The 16,200-nt window shown below is 41.0% G+C and overlaps 1 protein-coding gene across 1 annotated transcript; it reads left to right on the top strand.

The window, feature by feature from the left end:
* Nucleotides 1-7,089: 7,089 nt before the first annotated feature.
* On the top strand, nucleotides 7,090-15,633 carry LOC109746067 (uncharacterized). The gene is made up of 2 exons (XM_073503203.1): nucleotides 7,090-8,103; nucleotides 15,225-15,633. The coding sequence occupies exons 1-2, from the start codon at nucleotides 7,265-7,267 to the stop codon at nucleotides 15,631-15,633; spliced, it is 1,248 nt and encodes a 415-aa protein (XP_073359304.1). The 5' UTR covers nucleotides 7,090-7,264.
* The last annotated feature ends 567 nt before the right edge of the window (nucleotides 15,634-16,200 follow it).

Raw genomic sequence — 16,200 nt, 5'->3', positions numbered from 1 at the left:
CGTCCGGGCACGTCCGCAGGCACTGACCACATCCGGACACCATATCTCAAATCCATACAAACTCATGCAACTACGCCGACGCACACGCATCGTCCGGCTACTCCATCACACTACATTAAACATGCCATTGGACTAGCAAAATTTGGCATGTTTGGCTATGGTGGATTTTACCCACGACTGCCCTTGCCCTTCCCGGCGCCCTTGTTGTCCTTCTCGCGGAAGTACAGGTCGAAGACTCAGTATGGATCGAGCCGGATCTGCTCGTCGTCGCTGTCCTCCTTCTCCTCCTTCGGTGGTAGTCCAGCCATGGCACGGACCGCCCGATTCTTCTCTCGGGCGAGGGCGTGCGTGTTCCTCCGCAGCCGTTTCTTCACAATGCGTGCGTGGATGGCTTCTCCTCTGCAGCCGCCTGCGCCGCCGTATCAGCCGCCTCCGCCGCCGCGATACGGGCCTCGGCAACCCTTATCCTCTCGTTCCCACGGTGGGCCGCCCGTTACCGGTAGGACTCATAGTCTGCCCGACCGGTGATGGGGAAGGAGAGGTGTTCCGGCTGCCGGGACCGCGAGGATCCAGCACCAGAGGACCCGAGAGCCCGATGAGCCGACACTAAGTCATCACGGCTAGCGGATGGATCCGTCCGCCGGCCGGGCGCTGTCCTCCCGTGAGCGGCGGAGTGCAATGCGGACTGCCATTGCCTCCTCCAACCCACACGAGATGACACCGTAGGGAGGTTTGGGACAATCCGGACTGGTCGAAGTCCGATCTGCTGTCTGCCATGGCAGAGAAGGCCAGAAACCGCCGAAGGTGAGCTCGGGTGACGGAGGGGAGTGGAGTGAAGTGGTTAGGGTTTGCTCCGGCAAGAGGATAGGGACGAATATAAGTAGGGTCGGGTGGGCCAGCATGGGCCGGGTCCGACGTGGCGGGCGTGCCCGGGCGCGCTCGGGTGCCCCCATATCCGCCCCATATTTGACCTGGATATGGTGGGTGCCGATCAGCCTGGGCGTTTGAGGCCCGTTTGAGGCGTCCGTTTGGGTCGAAAAAATGTGACCGGTTAGTGACTGGGCGGCGTATGAGGCTGGTTTGAGAGGTCCAGCCGCAGATGCTCTAACTACTCCAATTTGTTGGTCAACCCTTTATACCATAGTTTTAAAAACCGGATCAGTGACTAAACCAGTGAAGTTGTCGGTTCAAGTTTTCATCGATTAATTGGACCGCCGGTTCACCGGTTCGTCATCCGGTTTTTTTAAGGCTACAAAAAGTATTTTATTTAGCAGTAAAAAATGGTCAAATAAGCTCATTTACATTTATTTTACAGCATCATGTACTTTTTTTTGGGATGAGTGGATGACAGCAACGTGTGCACTAGGCCGCTGCCTGCTGGTAGTGCAGCAAACGGCCACACACGTATTGAGACGGCCCACTTTGGCGTGTTTTTGTCCAATCCAATGTGATTGTGATGCGTTTACGGCGCCTCTAGGGAGAGCAACTAGTTAACAAGCGCTCAAGCGCTCCTTTAAGAACCTCGCAACGATCAGTCATTCGCCACGTGTCGCGTTCTGGACGCTCCTTTCGGATTTTGTTTATTTTATTTTTTCGCACGTGTTTTTGGCTTTTTAAACGGTTTTTCTTTCAGTTTTTTTGACATTTTGGTTTTCCCTCGGTCTTTCTTAGCTTTTCGATCAATTTTTTTTTTCAAAAAAAAACAAATTTTGCGCGAAAAAACGCGTTATTTTTTCTTTCCCGAGAGTCACGGTTTTTCTTCCGCAAGAGGCACGGTTGTGCTTTAGCGAGAGTCACAGCCATGCCTTTCGGAAACGGAAAAAAACGCCTTTTCTTTTTTTTTTCTTTCACGAGAGTCACGGTTTTGCTTCCGCGAGAGGCACGGTTGTGCTTTCGTGAGAGTCACGGCTGTGCCTCTCGGAAAGGGAAAAACAAAACGCGTTTTTGTTTTTTTCTTTCGCGAGAGTCACGGTTTTGCTTCCGCGAGAGGCACGGTTGTGCTTTTGCGAGAGTCACGGCCGTGCCTCTCGGAAAGCGAAAAAATACGTGTTTTCTGTTTCTTTTTTTTGCGAGAGTCACGGTTTTGCTTTCGCGAGAGGCACGGTTGTGCTTTCGCGTGAGTCACGGCCGTGCCTCTCGGAAACGAAAAAAACGCGTTTTCTGTCTTTTTATTCCTTCCACGAGAGTCACGGTTTTGCTTCCACGAGAGGCATGGTTGTGATTTCGCGAGAGGCGCGGGCGTGCCTCTTTCGGAAAGGGAAAAAAACCATGCTCCCGGTTCGGTTTTTTCGCCCGGTTTTTTTTCTGGTTTTTTTGTGAAAAAAAGTTTGTCAAAACCTATCAACATGGGATCTAGTTTTGAAGATCTCGACGCGAGGAATCCAATGGTGAAAACCGTTCGAGATTTGGACGCACAGTTTAAGAGATAGAACGTTTTGAATAAACAGATCTATGAAAAAGGGAAAACTCTCATGTTGCGACAAGTGGCGCGCTGCATATGCGCCACTTGTCGCTACCTGGGAAAGTGGAGTGTTCTTTGCAACGAGTACTCCTTAATTAGTGATTTCGATGTCTAGCTCATAGCGAGACAGTAGCTCGAGGGATCCCGTAGTGGCCCTGCCAATAGGGAGTCTTGCTCTGTTTCGTTTGTTTGTGTTTGATTTTTTAATATATATTTTATATTTCTAAATATTTTTGAGTATTAGTTTATTTATTTACTGTATTCTATTTAGTTTTTAAAATGTTGATCAGCATTAAAAAGTCTTGATGTAATGTAAAAAATTTGTTTGCATAGTTTGTAGAAAATGTTCACAATATTCAAAAAATGGTTTTCATATTTGAAAGATGTTCATGTGTTTAAAAATAAGTTCGCAGCAATTTTTAAAAAATCATACAATGTTAAAATTTGTTTGTGCAATCTTCAAAAAATGTTTCGTACCATTCAAAAAAGGTTCATGAATTCGAAGAAAATTTCCGTAGCACTTAAAAACTGTTTGCACAACTAAAAATAATATTCATGGCATTTATGAAAAATGGTCATTGTGTGTTTAACAAAATTTGACATTGTATTTTGAAGATGTTTAATGTACATTTGACAAATATTCAAGGTGTGTTTAAAAAGTATTCAAATTGTATTTGGAAAATGTTTATCGTGTATCCAAATAGGTTCAACATGTATATGCATTTTTCAGTGTGTATTGAAATAAAGTCAACGTGTATTTGGAAAATGCAAAAAAAGAAAGGAATGAAAAACATAAAGCTCAATAATAAGACTAATAAAAACCAATAGAGAAAACAAACAGGAAAGAAAAATGAAGTATACCAAGAAAACACCGAATAACAAAAAGAAAAAAAAACAGAACTCGAATGGTTCTAAAACAAGTTTTTTTTTGTTGAGAAACTGGTTCTAAAACAAGTCTGTACATGTCAGTACTACCTTTCCAAATCCGGACCATTGAGCCCACCCACTAAGGTGGGCTCAGAGGCGAGCTCAGGATATATGTTGCTGTACAGCGAGATATAGCCTTTTCTCAGTTGTACAGATCTATTTTTGAGCTGTTTACTAGAAAACTAATTAAAAGGTTGCCTACTGTGAAAATTTTAACAAATGCTGACAAATTTTATTCCTTTTAAACATCTTTCAAGAATTTTAATAAATGCTTTCAAGTTTGAAAAACAATCCGTGGATTTTAAGAATGTTTGCAACCTTATAAAAATATATTCTGTAATTAACATAAATTTTTAGGATGTTTAAAATGCTCATCAAATTATAAATATTAGCCAATTAAAAATTGTTTCTGAAAATTTTAAAATGTTCTCAAACTAAAAAATCATGCTTTCTAAAACTAATGTTAGCAAATTTAAAAAAACATTCTGAATTTGTGAAAAAAAACACTACCTCAATGGTCCAGCATGCATGCCTCTTGCAACATTACATTAGACCAAGATTGTCCCAAACCTCCCTTGCAACATTACATTCAAATAGCACATGCTTTATATCTGCATAATAGACCGAGCACACTGTACACAAATAGTTATTCGTTACAATGTTCTCGTATGCTATGTATGTCATTTGGAGAAGCTTAAAAACATATTATACAATGAATTAGCTCTTAGCCTAACAAGCAACATTTACATGCTCTTGAATTAATGCGATGGTTAAAATTAAACTAGAAAAGATAAGAGATGACATCTAGTACATTGAATAGAATTGTCTTATCTTCTTTTCTTGAGAGACCTTCTCTTAGGTAAGAGATGGCAAGCCTTTTTTCCTCCATTCACTCTCGTTTAACTCATCAACGATCTTAGGTGACATTGCGAAGATAGGATCGTCGTACACGACCTAAGGTAGCTAGCTCTATACAAGTGTGTCATGTAGGAGGGCTGATGCAGGATGCACTGATGATGGCCCACATGACTCGAAACGACAACAGATATATCATTGGCAGTGCCAACGATACCTGTCATTGTTGGCACCAACATGTCGGAGTACTACCGGTGAACTATTATAATTTAGGGTTATATTTTCGAAATTTATGTCATAAAAATAATATTTAAAATATTCCCCCAAATGACAGGGAGTACCTTGCTTGTGTCCATCTAGTGGCCCCACAACCACCCGAAGTCAGAAGGGAGTACCTCACTTTTGTACACCCCAAAGAGTGCCACCAAAGTATTAATGAGCCATAGAGAAAGACATTCATTTATTCGTGTTAGATGAGCCCGGATTATTGTGTAACTGGCCCGTGCCTGGAGCCATCCACCCTATATGGATAGGAAATCATGGAATACCTTGCTTTCCGTCCGGTTGTCCAACCAAATGATACCATCATGTGTTAATGAGCCCTAGAGAAAGACATCGATATATTTGTGCAAGTCACCATTTTAGCATGGATTAATGTGCATGTGGCTCCGTGTCAGAAGATGCCCACCTCACGCTTTCGAACAACCTAGTCGAAATGTGGAAGTATTAAAGAGCCAAAAAGAAAGACATGGATTTATTCATACTAGTCACCGTTTCTGTTTGGATTAATGCACATATTACCGGGAGCCATCCGCCTTAAATTGGCAGGAACCAGGGAGTACCTTGCTTCTCTCTAGTTGTCTAGCCGAATAGTACCATCAATCATTTGTTGTAGAGAAAGACATCAATTTATTCGTGCTACTCACTAGATAGATGGCTAGATGCCAAGAGTCGTCCCCTCAAATTGACAAGGAGTACATTACTTCTGTCTAGTTATCCAACCGAATAGTACCATGAATTATTAATGAGCCTTAGAGAAACATAACGATTTATTCATCTTGTCACCATTTTAGCTTGGATTAACGTGCCGATGGTTACATAGTGGGAGTCGCCCATTTCTAGTTGGTAGGAAGAACCTCGCTTGTGTCCAACTACCCAGCAGAAGAGTGTCATCAAGTAATAATGAGCGATAGAGAAAGCCATCAATTTATTCCTGCTAGTCACAATTTTAGCCTGGACATCGAACCAGTAGGAACCAAGGAGTACCTTGTGTCTATCTGGTTATCTTGGGGAACAATATTTCTGAGTATTAACAAACCCTAGAAAAACATCAATTTATTCATGCCAGTTGAGATGTCCTATACGTATGTATACTTTTTTATTGTTTCATGCTATAATTATATCATGATGGCATATTATTGGCATCAAATTTTATTTTTTTTCTTGATTAACCTATTAATTCAGTGCAAAGTGCCTGTTGTTGTTGTTTTTTGGATTTTCAAAAAATCAACTTTTCAGGGACCAAAAAAACAGGAAAAATACTAAGTTTCATGAAGAAATGAAGCTGGAGGGACCTGGACCCACCTGGACCCTAGGCCACATGCCACTAGTCGGCACTAGCACCCAAGGGGAGCATGGCCGCCATAGAGGTTGCCCCCATCGCCTCTTTCTTCCGCTGCCTTTATATACTCTCGAAAACCTCACAAATATTAACAGGGGATTTTTGCGCCGCCCATCTCTCTGCTCCGTGAGATCCAATCAGGTACTCTGCCAAGGAGGAATTCATCACATAAATCATTTACATGAACATTGTTGCCATTGTGTTCATGTGTGAGTAGTCCTTTTTGTACTATGGGAACATAACTATTTTTTCCATTATAATATGGCATCAACCCACATCCTAATAAGATGGCATCATCCCACGTCCTAATAAGTTGTATTAACCATTTTTTTTCTTATAATGGCAACGGTGGGTAATTATTTCACTTAAAACTAGTCTAATGGTTATAAAATTCCAGCCTATTAAATAGACAATCGGATGTTTTTGATTTTTGAGGGGTTTTCTAGATTTTTTGATCTTTTTTCTGGGGAGCCCGTCAATTACTTTTAATATAGAATAGATTGACAGTCGGATGTTTTTTAGTTTTGAGGGATTTTCTAGCATTTTTATCCTTTTCTGGTGAGCCCATCAATTACTTTTAATATATAATATATTAGGTTGTGTTGGCTCCTTCCAAAAAAAGCCTTGTACATTATTATTTTATGGGCCATTAAAAACTAGGGCCCAAGATATACATGTGTAACCAATAAAAACACATCTTCCGTGGGAACTGGGCTTACCAAGGAGGCAGGTCGATGCTCAGAGTAACATATGTGTTATACCATGACTTACCAAATGTCTCAGTATTTTCTAGTTTCTCTTAGTGTATCATTCCTAGTTGCTATCTCAGTTTCTAAGTTAAGGCCCAAAGCAAGGTCCATGTTATACTGGCGTATTATGGATTAAAGGACGACCAATTCTAGATTAGATAGTTCATAGATAGTACATGATATGGATGTAATAAATGTGATCACTTATATATTAGGATGTAATCAATGTGATCAACAAAGGATTTGGACGCAATTAACAACCAAATAAATTTGACCACAATTATTTTGTATATTAGAGTAAAACTTAGTTGGGTTTAACTCCCATTAATACTTCTAGATAAGGATATGGATGTAGTCAAATGGCAATCATTTAATATTTCTATTTTTAGAGGTGTTAATAGTTCTATATATGGATGTGAATACTTACATCATCAGAAAGACATATCAGTGGTTACAAAGAAGGATGTCAATGCATTCACATCTGTATATCTGGACGATAGTTAATAGTATCCATAAACAAGCACCTTTTACGAGTTATGTATGTTAATTCTTACTAAAGATTTACATAGTCTTAGCATAGTCAAATAACACTCCCATACAACCCTTTTATTCTATATAAGGGGAGTACATCTTCTCATATTCTACACCAATATGCTGTTTGCCAACAGTACCTGTAAATCTCTAGTTTTATGTAGATACTTGTGCTTCCTATTTGTAGTAGTAAGTTTCTACCTCTTTGTCCACATTAGTATTCCAAGGAAAGAGCGGCGGTCAGGTGTGGCATACATCCATAATGACAAAGACCGTGATCTCACCTTCTACAAGCGACGTTCCGGTTTGTTCAAGAGGGCGACTGACATCTCTGCCCTCACTAGGGCTAGGGTTGCAGTCGTCCTAGAGACAAATAATGGAAAGATGCACTCATTTGGGACGCCATTGGCCGATCCCTTTGTTGATGCTTTCCTATTTGGAGCTCCACCAGCAGTTCCCTCCGCCAATGAGGCAACCACTACTAGGATTGGAAGCCTACAGAACGAGGTGGCTCAGTTGGACATGGAGAACATGACTGAGGAAGACCGAAACCAACTTTCCATCCTTCTTATGAAAAGTATCCAAGAAGAGAATCCAAGTATGGTGGCAAATCTTATCTTCGCGAAGGAACAAGATCTCGGTCTTGAAGATCTTAATAACCTCTTAAGTGAGCTCTCTCGGGTCCAAAAAGACATTAGATGCCGGCTACCTCCATTGCATGGTCGTGAAGCCAAGACCAGTGCCACATGTGTGGCACAAGATCTGCAACTACCAAGTGTTCTGCCGACGGATCATTTGGGTACTACTCATTCACTAATGCAGTCATCGTGGCCTCACAATCTGTCACAACTCCAGCCACCTGCAGATCCACTACCATCACAACCAGAACAAACTTCGGCACCACTTTTTCCTATGCAGGTACCACAAATGTTTGATTTTGCACCACCATCTTTAGCTCCACACACTAGTAGGAAAAGGGGCTTTTACCCCGGTTCATAAGGGCCTTTAGTCCCGGTTCTGGAACCGGGACTAAAGGGTCGTTACTAATGCCCTAGCCCTTTAGTCCCGGTTCTTACACGAACCGGGACTAAAGGCCGTCCACGTGGCCGGTGCGTGGAGCCCAGGTAGGAGGGCCTTTGGTCCCGGTTGGTGCCACCAACCGGGACCAATAGGCATCCACGCGTCAGCACCTGGCAGGAGCTGAGGTTTTTGTTTTTTTGAAAGGGGTTGGGGGTTTTGGGGGTTTTGGGGGGTTAATTTAGGTTGTTATTAGGTAGCTATTAGAGAGAAGTGTCCTCTCTTATATCTCCGTGCTTGGTTTACCAACGCTACGTACTGCTATGCCTAAACATGGCTTAGATTGAAGTGAAGGCAACATGTGGTGCATGTCGAAAGTAATACTAATCCGGACTTGATCAAGTTTGGATTGTACTACTTTCGACACGCACCACATGCATGTTGCCTTCACTTCAATCCAATCCATGTTCATTTCACCCGCTAATATATAATAACTCTTCATGCGTGCATCATGCATCATCATATATAATAACAAGTCCTACTAATCATCATCATACAACTTCTACTCGTTATTAATAACAAGTCATACGATCATCATCCTCACAGTCATCGAACCAACCCTACTTTATTGTTCTTAGCACATGATCATCAGTATTAGGTAGGACCGAAATACCCTCTTTAAGGTAAAATAGCATAAAACAATATAGACCCTGACTCTCCATTATGGAGAATGGAGATCATCCTGTCTCCAATTCTTGCGCCTCGCTTCCTTTTGCTTCCAAGAACCTCCTTGCGACTGTCCATACATTTTTTCCATTCTTTGATTTGCATGTCTCCACTTCTTTTAGAAATCCGGTATGGACAGTTGAGATTCGTAGGATGACCTGGTTGTATATTCAAAACATCAAGCCTACCATTCTGATACATCAAATGAGGCACACAATCCTCTAGGATTATCTGTTGAAAAACATAGTAATAACTTCATAGTTAGCAATGATAATGTACTAGTTTTAGAACTATGCAAAATATGCACGGATGTCGTAATAGTAAGAAATCTTACCAGGGTATCTCCATAGTAGTTACCGTAGTTCAACACGTGCACTAGTGGCACGTATTGACCATAATGTTGAGGAGTTTGATTGTAGATATTGTAATTCTCAATATCAGTACAAAATCCGACCAGATGAGTTTTCTCCTTATAAGTTAACTCAAAGCCATCGGTGTAGTAGGTTCTGTCTACCATGTTCCGCACATTGTTTGAACAATCAAAATAAGCTGTCAATGAAAATAGGCTGTCAACTATTTTGAAATGAACAATATAAATTAGCTAATAACTATGTTTGAGAAACTCACATAGCGGTAGAATTGGAGGCGTATCAACAAGGACCCAAATGTCCATATTGTCTTGCTCGATGTCAGGATCACCAAGATCCATGGTGACAAGCATACCCTCATCAAAACCATACATCTTGCAAAATGCTTCCCAATTTTTGCAACCAAAATGGGTTACGCTCTCAGAATTATACAGCTTTACTTCAAAATCTATATCATGATGGGTCCTTAGGTGAATTTTCTTTGTTTCCATACTTTCATGGTCTTCAAAACCCATCCTCTCCAAGACGTAGCGTCTTGCATGGCATGGGATAAGCTAGCCGAATTGTAAAAGATGAAAAGTACACGTTGAAATAGTTGAAGTCGTGCTTAATTACGAAAAAATAACACTTGTCGTCGTTGCGTACCGTTTCAACATCGAACGTCTCCTCCAGCTTAATACTGAAGCGCCGATCTTCGACCAGGTGAGGCCTGTCGCACTGACCTCGGTCGTCGTGGCACCAGTCGCACTCCCCCGGGAGACTTTCGTCGTCCGAGTACGACATTTCCTATGTTCATAATTCAAATATTAAACATCTACAATTAAATATATGTACTAAAAAACCTAAGTTAGATCATTATTATTCATCACGGGTTGACTATCGGTTTGTCGAGTCTTTTCTTGAAAACTCTCAGCTCACGTGGTGTATACATTCGACCGTTGGTGATGGTCGCTCCTCCCTTTGTCCCCGTGTGCATTACACCAAAATGTCTAGCTAGCACACGGGAACAAAGGAGAAGCGACCCCCACGACAACAGTCGGGATTCTTCGTCCTCTCATATATATATGGTGGAACTCTCCCTCACTGATTCCTCTCTGACATTTGCGACCGTCGGTGATGGTAGCTCCTCCTTTCGTTCTCGAGTGCATTACACCAAATTGTCTAGCACACGGGAACGAAGGAGAAGCTACCCCCACGACAACAGTCGGGATTCTTCGTCCTCTCATATATGGTGGAGACTCGACAGACTTACAGTCAACCCGAAATATCGTTTAATTATCTTTCTAAAAGAGGATTTGGCTGGTCTCACCTCGATGTCGGAGGGGGCGGTGACGGGGACGACGGCGGGGATGATGGAGGGGCCGGGGGCTCCTAGATTTCTGCGAAAACAAAAACCCTATAAGCTATCAACTAATCATAGTGCTCTCCAATTTTAGCATTCAAAGTAGGATCGGAGTAGTTTTCCACTCTGAGCATTCAATAAGCAAAATCAAATCACAAAATAAAGTAGTATTCAAATTAGGATGCATTCAATTATAAGCAAAACTACATCATCTCCATGCGTCTGTACATCGTCGAATATTATCACTAATACACCTCGAATACTATCATACATATAGCATTGCTAGTACAGCTAGAACAGTAGCGCCCGACGGGTATCGGCGCGGGCGGTGGACACCCAAAGGGACGGAACCATCACAGGATCATAGCTCCAGTGAGATCCCTGAAGAACCTGCCAGGTATTGTCGAACCTGCCCTCCAACGCAACCATGTAGCGACGGACGTGCTGGTCCTCCTCGCTGACACGGTGACGTACCACCTCCGCGGTGTCCGGAAGCCTCGGCACCGTCACTGGCCCACGCGAGCGCCACCAAACAAGGATCGGGTCAACGACGGGCTGGTTCCTCACCAACCTACGCCCACCGGAAGGTAGCACCTCCCAAAACGAGCCCGGCGGAGCCCAGTCCCGGACATGGCCCCTCTGATCAAGCCGGCCTCCTCCGCCGAGTCGACGACGAGGATGCGGGATAGGCATCGTCGACGTCGATGCGGGAATAATTGCTTTAACTAAAAAAACAAACTAGTTCTATTAATTTCCTTGCTAAAAATAAACTATTTCTATAGTAAAATAAACTAGTTTTGTTAAATCAACTAGTTCAACTACTAATTAAGCACTTACTATAAATAAAATAAAGTAGTTTTATTAATTAATCAACTAGTTCAACTACTAAGCACTTACTATAAATAAATAAAATAAAGTAGTTCTTACTAAAAATAAACTACTTCTATATATAGTAAAATTTAATAAAATAGTTTTATTAATTAATCAACTAGTTCAACTACTAAGCACTTACTATAAATAAATAAAAATAAAGTAGTTCTTACTAAAAATAAACTACTTCTATATATAGTAAAATTTAATAAAATAGTTCTATTAATTAATCAACTAGTTCAACTACTAAGCACTTACTATAAATATATAAAATAAAGTAGTTCTTACTAAAAATAAACTACTTCTATATATAGTAAAATTTAATAAAATAGTTTTATTAAATCAACTAGCTAGTTCAACTACTAACCACTTATAACCTAAAATCATATAGCTACATTATATTCATACATACATAGTTCTATAAAATTGTATGAGCATTATATATGAACATTATATTCATACATACATAGCCACATCCATTCATCATATAGCTACCACATACATATATATACATTATATATATGAAAAAATGCAATGAACAAAAAAATAATACAAATTATATGAAAAAAAATAAACAGAGCCGTGGCGTGGCGGCGGCTCACATCGTGCGACGGAGGGCGACGGCGTGGGTGGCGGAGGGCGACGGCGACCGCGGCGGGCCGGGGGCGGAGGGCGACTGTGACGTACGGGCGACGGCTCGGGGGCGTGCGGCGGAGGCCGACGGCGACGGCGGCGGGGGGCGGAGGACGACGGCGACGGGCGATGGCGTGGGCTCGGGGGCACGGGCGACGGCGACGGCGGCGGGGCAGCCTGGCGGCGTAGATCGAACTCGCGGCGTCGTCGGGCGGGGGAAAACTGGTGATGGAAATCTGAAAATTTCCTAAGTGCTGCTTATATAGCAAAGGCTTTGGTCCCGGATCAACGCACAAACCGGAACCGATACCGACCCTTTAGTCCCGGTTGGTGGCACCAACCGGGACCAAAGGCCTCTTTTCACCAGCGCAAAGGGCGGGAAGCAGAGGGCTTTGGTCCCGGTTGGTGGCACCAACCGGGACCAAAGGGGAGCATTGGTTCCGGTTGGAGCCACCAACCGGGATTAATGTGCTGGCGCGGTGCGGTGGGAAGTTTAGTCTCACCTCGCTAGCTGAGAGAGCTCAGCACCTGTTTATAAGCTGCGTTGCAGCTCAGGTGCTGAGCTCCTCTCTAATATGCAGGCATTACATGCCTACCTTTGTCACTGCCATGTTGGGCCTATTGGGCCTGCGGGCCTGCATCCTGGCCCATGTGCAGATGGGTTTCTAGTCGTATGCACGCCGTGTGGCCCATTAGGCGGCATTTTTTTATTTTTCCAGTATTTTTTTGTTTTTTGAATTATTTTTTCTTTTGATTTTTGCTTTATTTTTTTATTCTTTTTGCTTCTAGCTCAGAATAATTATAAACTTTCTGTTACTCCATTAGTTTCCAAATTTGAATAGTTTAAATTTCATCCGGAAACTCGTCTGTTACAAAGGGATTTCATTTTTTAAAACTTATTTGAACTCCTGACTTTTTGTGTGTTCAAAATGCACCATTCAAAGCCACATCATCATTTTTCAATCCTTTCTGACTTCATTTGTTATTTTTCATGCATTTACTAATTATTTTGAGCTATAAGACCCTAAAATTGAAAAGCATTTCAAATGAACTCTGAAAAGGTTGAAAGTTGGCATGATATCATCATTTCATCCACATAGCATGTGCAAGAAAGTTGAGAGGGTTACGGCAAAAACTGGATGCACTTCGTGTACAAAACGGACAATCTCTTTCAAAGTATCAGGATTTCATCCGGAAACTCATCTGTTACAAAGGGATTTCATTTTTTAAAACTTATTTGAACTCCTGACTTTTTGTGTGTTCAAAATGCACCATTCAAAGCCACATCATCATTTTTCAATCCTTTCTGACTTCAGTTGTTATTTTTCATGCATTTACTAATTATTTTGAGCTATAAGACCCTAAAATTGAAAGGCATTTCAAATGAACTCTGAAAAGGTTGAAAGTTGGCATGATATCATCATTTCATCCACCTAGCATGTGCAAGAAAGTTGAGAGGGTTACGGCAAAAACTGGATGCACTTCATGTACAAAACGGACAATCTCTTTCAAAGTATCAGGATTTCATCCGGAAACTCGTCTGTTACAAAGGGATTTCATTTTTTAAAACTTATTTGAACTCCTGACTTTTTGTGTGTTCAAAATGCACCATTCAAAGCCACATCATCATTTTTCAATCCTTTCTGACTTCATTTGTTATTTTTCATGCATTTACTAATTATTTTGAGCTATAAGACCCTAAAATTGAAAAGCATTTCAAATGAACTCTGAAAAGGTTGAAAGTTGGCATGATATCATCATTTCATCCACCTAGCATGTGCAAGAAAGTTGAGAGGGTTACGGCAAAAACTGGATGCACTTCGTGTACAAAACGGACAATCTCTTTCAAAGTATCAGGAATTCATCCGGAAACTCGTCCGTTACAAAGGGATTTCATTTTTTAAAACTTATTTGAACTCCTGACTTTTTGTGTGTTCAAAATGCACCATTCAAAGCCACATCATCATTTTTCAATCCTTTCTGACTTCATTTGTTATTTTTCATGCATTTACTAATTATTTTGAGCTATAAGACCCTAAAATTGAAAAGCATTTCAAATGAACTCTGAAAAGGTTGAAAGTTGGCATCATATCATCATTTCATCCACATAGCATGTGCAAGAAAGTTGAGAGGGTTACGGCAAAAACTGGATGCACGTCGTGTACGAAACGGACAATCTCTTTCAAAGTATCTGGATTTCATCCGGAAACTCGTCTGTTACAAAGGGATTTCATTTTTTAAAACTTATTTGGACTCCTGACTTTTTGTGTGTTCAAAATGCACCATTCAAAGCCACATCATCATTTTTCAATCCTTTCTTACTTTATTTGTTATTTTTCATGCATTTACTAATTATTTTGAGCTATAAGACCCTAAAATTGAAAAGCATTTCAAATGAACTCTGAAAAGGTTTTGTTTCTACTTACAACAAAAAACTTATTTATTTTATTTCTAATTACTTATGTATTTTACTTTAATTATTTTATTTTTATTTATTTTACTGGTGCTATTTTTATTTATTTTACTGCTGCTATTTTTACTTAATTTATTAAGATTTATTTATTGTAGTTACTATAGTTTATTTTATTTTATTTTATTAAGGTTTATTTAGTTTTATTTATTTTATTAAGGTTTATTTATTTTATAAATATAAAAAAATGAACATAGATGCACTTATAGAGAAAATTCAACCTAAATTCATAATAAATTTCTATGAAATTTACTATGAATTTAGGTCAAATTTCCTGTATAAGGGCATCTATTTTCACTTTAAGAGAAGCTCAACAAGGCATAGAGGGACGGGCTTATAAACTGGTGTGAGCGCCCTTCGGTTGGCGAGGTGGGACTAAACACTGGCCGCAACTAGGACCAGCCCTTTAGTCCCGGTTTGTGGTATGAACCGGGACTAAAGGGTGGTGGGCCAAGAGCGTGGCCCATTGGTCCCGGTTTGTACCACCAACCGGGACCAAAGGGTCCATACGAACCGGGACCAATGCCCACGAGGCCCCGGCCGGCCCCCTGGGCTCACAAACCGGGACCAATGCTCACATTAGTCCCGGTTCGTGACTAAACCGGGGCTAATGTGAAAACTGCCCTGTGACCTAAGCCCTGTTTTCTACTAGTGACACTTGGCTTCCCATGTCCAACCCATACCAAATCAGGTACATGAGCAAACTCAACCAGAGGAGTTGCATGTTCAGAACTATGAAAGTCCTTGCAACATAGTGCAACCACAACAAAGTGATGCAACCCACGACTCAACATCGGGGCAAAATTTGGAGGCCTCTCCACTGTTGGGGTACTCGGGTGGCAATGCTTTTTCTATTGATGACCCATTTAACAGTGAACAATGGGATTATGCTCTATCAGATCAGTCGTTCTACAATAGTTTCCTAGGGATTGATGATTACTTAGGCTCTAGCGGTACCAATCTAGGACAGTCTTCCATGGTAAATGGTGGATGGTTTGATGTGCCGCCCTCTTCCACTGGACAAGCTATTGATGGTCTTATAGACCCTGGAGAGCTTTTGTAGATGCTATTTAGCGCTTACATTTACGAGCTATATTGAAATAAAATATATTTGTTTCCAAATTCATTATCCTTTGGACTATTTTCTTAATTAGGATCTTTGGGAAAAATATGCATGCTAAGTGTTCCAGGTCTTGGTCCATGATGTGTTTTCACCAATACCTACAGTTTTGTTGTTTTTTTGTTGTTGTTTAGATTATTGTCATCTTACGAATGAAGGAAGTAGAACATGTATTACAACAATGCACCTCTTATAATATTGTGAGGCAAACATTAGCGTGTCAACTAAAAAACAGAAGCCATGCTCATTAAATAAATAAATTAAAAGATAGAAAAGAAATCCAAACTTCAACTCAAGAGACTAGAATCCATTACTTCTGATTGCATAACACTACCAAGAACAACAACTGCACCTCATATGAATTAAAGAATATGAGAAATCATGGTTTTCTTAATAGACCTGAATATGCCTTATCAAGAAATTAGAACCATAGTGGACACGTGAACAGACAGTGGCCGCCTATGATCCATTGGTACCACATATGCACCATTAACAACATTGAAAAGTACC

The sequence above is a fragment of the Aegilops tauschii genome, chromosome 7, assembly GCF_002575655.3.
Source record: "Aegilops tauschii subsp. strangulata cultivar AL8/78 chromosome 7, Aet v6.0, whole genome shotgun sequence".
Classification (NCBI taxonomy): Eukaryota; Viridiplantae; Streptophyta; class Magnoliopsida; order Poales; family Poaceae; genus Aegilops; species Aegilops tauschii.
This window is presented reverse-complemented; position numbering and strand designations above follow the sequence as displayed.